Raw genomic sequence first — 7,732 nt, 5'->3', positions numbered from 1 at the left:
CACACAGGAGAGAAGCTATTTTCATGCTCAGAATGTAGAAAATGTTTTACTCAGCAATCACATCTTGTTGCACATCAAAGAACTCACACAGGGGAGAAGCCATTTTTATGTTCAGAATGTGGAAAATGTTTTACTAATAAATCGCAACTTGTTAATCATCAAAGAACTCACACAGGAGAGAAGCCATTTTCATGTGCAGAGTGTGGGAAATCTTTTACTGACAAATCAAGTCTTGTTAATCATCAAAGAACTCACACAGGGGAGAAGCCATTTTCATGTGCAGAGTGTGGAAAATGTTTTACTTATAAATCAGAACTTGTTAGACATCAAAGAACTCACACAGGAGAGAAGCCATTTTCATGTTCAGAATGTGGAAAATGTTTTACTCAGCAATCACAACTTGTTAAACATCAAATAACTCACACAGGAGAGAAGCCATTTTCATGTTCAGAATGTAGAAAATGTTTTACTCAGAAATCACATCTTGTTAAACATCAAAGAACTCACACAGGGGAGAAGCCATTTTCATGTGCAGAGTGTGGGAAATGTTTTACTGAGAAATCAAGTCTTGTTAACCATAAACTAACTCACACAGGGGAGAAACCATATTCATGTTCAGAATGTGGGAAATGTTTTTCTCGAAAATCAAGACTTGTTAAACATGAAAAAACTCACACAGAGGAGAAGCCATTTTAATGTGCAGAGTGTGGGATATGTTTTACTGTGAAATCTGATCTTCTTAAACATGAAGAACTCACACAGGTGAGAAGGCATTTTCATGTGCAGAATGTAGGAAATGTTTTACTGAGAAATCAAGTCTTTGTAAACAAACTCACACAGGGGTAAAACCCTATTCATGTTCAGAATGTGGGAAATGTTTTTCTCACAAATCAAGTTTTAAACATGAAAGAACTGTTCAAGACCTTGAGCCCCAATGTATTTCTATTTATTTATTCATTTATTTTGTCACCTTGGGTATAGGTGTCTTAATTGGGCAGCCCAGGTCACATGGTCGCTTGAGTGACAAGAGCCTCTCCAAATCTGTTTTGTAATATTTATATTAAAAATTTAATGGAAAAAAAAAGTTTTTATGTGTTGTAAAGTAAGCTATTTCTAACAAGTTCCAAAATGTATGTTATTAAATTTTTTTTTATAATTACCATGTTTCTTTTCATTTTTGAAAACCCACCACTAGGGGTCTCCCTACATGTCCCGTCCGCTAGTCTCTTATTGATTTCAGACTCATGCTGGCCTGGCATGAGTCCAAAATCTCAGGCTGCAGCCGGGAGACGTGACTGCTGCTCCCTGCCTGTCAATCACGCAGCTCAGCTATTGCTCTCACATACCCCCCCGCCGACCGCTCCCAGTCACTGTGGCTGACCCCTGCCCCCGCCTCATGTTGTTATACAGCAGCAGACAGCACAACTACATCTACCAGCATGCACTTTGGTAGTTTGTGCAAGCTGGGGGGGTTATAGTTAGTTTTTCTATGAAAAAGTGTGCCTCCAGCAGTTGCATAACTACAACCCCCAGCATGCACGGACAGCCAAAAGGCATACTGGGAGTTGGAGTAGTGTGCCTCCAGCTGTTGTATAAGTTAGTCCCAGTGAAGTGGAATGACTTCTTCAGATACTCAGTGCATATCTGTTCCCGTCCAGATTGATTATCTAAGTAAAGTTTGATGCATCGGAGTGAAGTGACAGACACTGACGCTCTGTTCAGGTTAAAGGGGTATTCCAGGCAAAAACTTTATTTATATATATCAACTGGCTCCGGAAAGTTAAACAGATTTGTAAATTACTTCTATTAAAAAATCTTAATCCTTCCAATAGTTATTAGCTTCTGAAGTTTTCTGTCTAACTGCTCATTGATGATGTCACGTCCCGGGAGCTGTGCATGATGGGAGAATATCCCCATAGGAACTGCACAGCTCCCGGGACATGAGTCATCAGAGAGCAGTTAGACAGAAAACAACAACTCAACTTCAGAAGCTAATAACTATTGGAAGGATTAAGATTTTTTAATAGAAGTAATTTACAAATCTGTTTATCTTTCCGGAGCTGGTTGATATATTAAAAAAAAGTTTTGGCCTGGAATACCCCTTTAAGCAATTCTCTGGTGTTTATTACGGCAGAATTCACAGGTTATATAGCCTCCAGAATTAACATATATTACCACCCACATTATCCATCATTATCCGTGACGTGTGTGTACGTGCGTGTGGTTTTGTTTTATAGACTTTTATAGACTTGTTTTTCTCCTAAGCGTTAATCATAATCTTGCTCCTCTTTTCCTCCAGATGGTCACCTGACACAAATACTTTATTAGTCGGACATTATCAGGTGTTGTCCAGGATACGGATCCTGGTACAGACATCACTATCTCTTTACAACATTAATATTGGTAATAATAAAAGTTCAGTCTTGATTGTCAGACTCCACGGGAAGAAAGGCTGATGCCATCTGTTTCAAATGAGCAAATATTAGCAAAAGCAAAATGTGAAATAGTCATTTTATCCCAATTATATATATGATTATTGATATTGAATCCATTACAATTCCCACTTGAAATGGCTATTTTACACCAGCTCAGAGAAAGCGCTGGCTGGCGCGAAACTAGTTGCAAGACTCCTTCTCTCCTCCACGTCCCACACCTGCTGGATCTCCTAATATCATCTGAAAATAAACTTTCTCCGGTTTGTGAATTTTGACAGTGGGTGAGTGCAGTTTCTGCTTTTTCCTTCTACTTCGTGGAATTATATATAACTACTATAATACTGCTCCTATATAGAAAAATATAACTACTATAATACTGCCTCGTATATACAAGAATATAACTACTATAATACTGCTCCTATATACAAGAATATAACTACTATAATACTGCTCCTATATACAAGAATATAACTACTATAATACTGCCCCTATATACAAGAATATATCTACTATAATACTGCCTCTATATACAAGAATATAACTACTATAATACTGCTCCTATATACAAGAATATAACTACTATAATACTGCTCCTATATACAAGAATATAACTACTATAATACTGCTCCTATATACAAGAATATAACTACTATAATACTGCTCCTATATACAAGAATATAACTACTATAATACTGCTCCTATATACAAGAATATAACTGCTATAATACTGCCCCTATATACAAGAATATAACTACTATAATACTGCCTCCTATATGCAAGAATATAACTACTATAATACTGCTCCTATATGCAAGAATATAACTACTATAATACTGCTCCTATATACAAGTATATAACTACTATAATACTGCTCCTATATACAAGAATATAACTACTATAATACTGCCTCCTATATACAAGAATATAACTACTATAATACTGCCTCCTATATACAAGAATATAACTACTATAATACTGCTCCTATATACAAGAATATAACTACTATAATACTGCTCCTATATACAAGAATATAACTACTATAATACTGCTCCTATATACAAGAATATAACTACTATAATACTGCCTCCTATATACAAGAATATAACTACTATAATACTGCTCCTATATACAAGAATATAACTACTATAATACTGCTCCTATATACAAGAATATAACTACTATAATACTGCTCCTATATACAAGAATATAACTACTATAATACTGCTCCTATATGCAAGAATATAACTACTATAATACTGCTCCTATATACAAGTATATAACTACTATAATACTGCTCCTATATACAAGAATATAACTACTATAATACTGCTCCTATATACAAGAATATAACTACTATAATACTGCCTCCTATATACAAGAATATAACTACTATAATACTGCTCCTATATACAAGAATATAACTACTATAATACTGCTCCTATATACAAGAATATAACTACTATAATACTGCTCCTATATACAAGAATAGAACTACTATAATACTGCTCCTATATACAAGAATATAACTACTATAATACTGCCTCCTATATACAAGAATATAACTACTATAATACTGCTCCTATATACAAGAATATAACTACTATAATACTGCTCCTATATACAAGAATATAACTACTATAATACTGCCTCGTATATACAAGAATATAACTACTATAATACTGCTCCTATATACAAGAATATAACTACTATAATACTGCTCCTATATACAAGAATATAACTACTATAATACTGCCCCTATATACAAGAATATATCTACTATAATACTGCCTCTATATACAAGAATATAACTACTATAATACTGCTCCTATATACAAGAATATAACTACTATAATACTGCTCCTATATACAAGAATATAACTACTATAATACTGCTCCTATATACAAGAATATAACTACTATAATACTGCTCCTATATACAAGAATATAACTGCTATAATACTGCCCCTATATACAAGAATATAACTACTATAATACTGCCTCCTATATACAAGAATATAACTACTATAATACTGCTCCTATATGCAAGAATATAACTACTATAATACTGCTCCTATATACAAGTATATAACTACTATAATACTGCTCCTATATACAAGAATATAACTACTATAATACTGCTCCTATATACAAGAATATAACTACTATAATACTGCTCCTATATACAAGAATATAACTACTATAATACTGCCCCTATATACAAGAATATAACTACTATAATACTGCTCCTATATACAAGAATATAACTACTATAATACTGCTCCTATATACAAGAATATAACTACTATAATACTGCTCCTATATACAAGAATATAACTACTATAATACTGCCTCCTATATACAAGAATATAACTACTATAATACTGCTCCTATATACAAGAATATAACTACTATAATACTGCTCCTATATACAAGAATATAACTACTATAATACTGCTCCTATATACAAGAATATAACTACTATAATACTGCTCCTATATGCAAGAATATAACTACTATAATACTGCTCCTATATACAAGTATATAACTACTATAATACTGCTCCTATATACAAGAATATAACTACTATAATACTGCTCCTATATACAAGAATATAACTACTATAATACTGCTCCTATATACAAGAATATAACTACTATAATACTGCTCCTATATACAAGAATATAACTGCTATAATACTGCCCCTATATACAAGAATATAACTACTATAATACTGCCTCCTATATACAAGAATATAACTACTATAATACTGCTCCTATATGCAAGAATATAACTACTATAATACTGCTCCTATATACAAGTATATAACTACTATAATACTGCTCCTATATACAAGAATATAACTACTATAATACTGCTCCTATATACAAGAATATAACTACTATAATACTGCTCCTATATACAAGAATATAACTACTATAATACTGCCCCTATATACAAGAATATAACTACTATAATACTGCTCCTATATACAAGAATATAACTACTATAATACTGCTCCTATATACAAGAATATAACTACTATAATACTGCTCCTATATACAAGAATATAACTACTATAATACTGCCTCCTATATACAAGAATATAACTACTATAATACTGCTCCTATATACAAGAATATAACTACTATAATACTGCTCCTATATACAAGAATATAACTACTATAATACTGCTCCTATATACAAGAATATAACTACTATAATACTGCTCCTATATGCAAGAATATAACTACTATAATACTGCTCCTATATACAAGTATATAACTACTATAATACTGCTCCTATATACAAGAATATAACTACTATAATACTGCTCCTATATACAAGAATATAACTACTATAATACTGCCTCCTATATACAAGAATATAACTACTATAATACTGCTCCTATATACAAGAATATAACTACTATAATACTGCTCCTATATACAAGAATATAACTACTATAATACTGCTCCTATATACAAGAATATAACTACTATAATACTGCTCCTATATACAAGAATATAACTACTATAATACTGCTCCTATATACAAGAATATAACTACTATAATACTGCTCCTATATACAAGAATATAACTACTATAATACTGCTCCTATATACAAGTATATAACTACTATAATACTGCTCCTATATACAAGAATATAACTACTATAATACTGCTTCTATATACAAGAATATAACTACTATAATACTGCCTCCTATATACAAGAATATAACTACTATTATCAAACATATGTAGAAAGCAGGGACGTCACTCACCGGGGTACTGTGCCGATAATTCTTTATTTCTTTAAGGTGCAAAGACAGACATGGTGCACGGACGTTTCCAAGGACTCAGCTAATCAGAGTAAGACTGGGTGACAGCTGTTGCGCGTGCGTATTCACGCTTCTTCAGACCCTGTCTGTTCCGTGCTGCATCACCTTTTTGAAGCTACTCTCTGGTGACGTGCACAGAACAGGTGCAAACTACTTAATCAAGAACATATATGTTAAAACATTAAAAACATAAATCAACCGACTTTCTTTATCAAAAGGACACTCTGCAATAAATAGTACCAGAAGGTATATCATAAAAAGACGCTGTAATCGACTCTTTCATTCAGCCCCAGGTTTCCAACAGCATTCAGTTTAATTAACCATTTAGCTTCCGCTTGAAGTAGAATTTTTCTTTTATCTGTATTCTCTTTGCTGCGGATCACTTCTAGCCCCTGAAAGAGTAAATCCTTACAGTTCCCTCCATGTACAGAATTCATGTGTTCAATAAAACGGGGAGCACCTTTTTTAGATCTAACTGAATACACATGTTCCCTAAAACGTGTGTTCAATGCACGTTTAGTGCTGCCGACATAGAAGCGGCCACACGGGCAAACCATAGCGTAAATAACCCATTGTGTTCTGCAGGTAATGAGATTTTTAATATAGATTTCTTCACCACCTATCACCGTAGACTTTCCTGTCTTCATGTGGGGACACCAAATGCATGTCCCACGTTTGTGGTTGCCCGTGGGGCCGATTCTTGACAGCCAGTCTGAGGTGTTCGATTTGGAATGAAAGTTGCTACTGGTTACTACATCTTTCAAGTTTTTACTCCGTTTGAAAGCTATCAAAGGTTTTTCATGAACCAGTTTTCCTAAATCTGTATCATTTTTAATCAGAGACCAATTGTTATGAATAGCTGTTCTTATAATTTTTTCCAAGGGGCTGAATTTAAATGCAAAAGAGAAACGGGGTAGAGTGGTGCTTTGAGACTTTGAATGTGTTTTTTTCCATTTCTTACTCTTCGTGCTGTTATCTAATAGAGTTTTTCTATCTTGTGCGAATGCTCGATTTAATGCCTTCTCAAGGATCTTTTCTGGGTACCCTCGTGCCCCCAATCTCTCCTTCAGCTCACCAGCCTGTACCAAAAATTTCTCATCAGAACTATTTATTCGTCTCAGCCGTAAAAATTGGCCGTAAGGCAAAGCAGTCTTTACATGTTCGGGGTGGTAGCTGGTGTACTGAAGGAGAGAATTGGAGGCAGTGGGCTTTCTGTACCCTGACGTCTGTACATCACCTTCATTAGTCTCTACCAACACATCGAGAAACTCGATCTGCTTGGCATCGATTTTGTAAGTGAAGCGTAAATTCATTTTGTTTGTTTCGTTCAGAAATTTTACAAAATCCCCGAAGTCCGTCTCGGTGCCATCCCAGGCAATGAACACATCGTCCACAAACCTGAGGTAGCACCGGACGGACTTCAGGAAGGGATTATTAGCTTTAAAGATATGCCTGTAC

The 7,732-nt window shown here is 34.0% G+C and overlaps 1 protein-coding gene across 1 annotated transcript in view; it reads left to right on the top strand.

Moving 5' to 3' along the window:
• Positions 1-1,118, top strand: part of LOC130298213 (gastrula zinc finger protein XlCGF17.1-like) — an 11,013-nt gene extending 9,895 nt beyond the window's left edge. Inside the window, exon 2 of the mRNA XM_056551127.1 lies at positions 1-1,118. This exon is cut by the window's left edge and continues 210 nt beyond it. Within this exon, the coding sequence (XP_056407102.1) occupies positions 1-696 (696 nt within the window). The 3' untranslated portion in view covers positions 697-1,118.
• The last annotated feature ends 6,614 nt before the right edge of the window (positions 1,119-7,732 follow it).

The sequence above is a fragment of the Hyla sarda genome (genome assembly GCF_029499605.1).
Source record: "Hyla sarda isolate aHylSar1 chromosome 1 unlocalized genomic scaffold, aHylSar1.hap1 SUPER_1_unloc_5, whole genome shotgun sequence".
NCBI lineage: Eukaryota > Metazoa > Chordata > Amphibia > Anura > Hylidae > Hyla > Hyla sarda.
The sequence above is the reverse complement of the archived record's forward strand: the minus strand, read 5'-3'. Positions and strand labels throughout refer to the sequence as shown.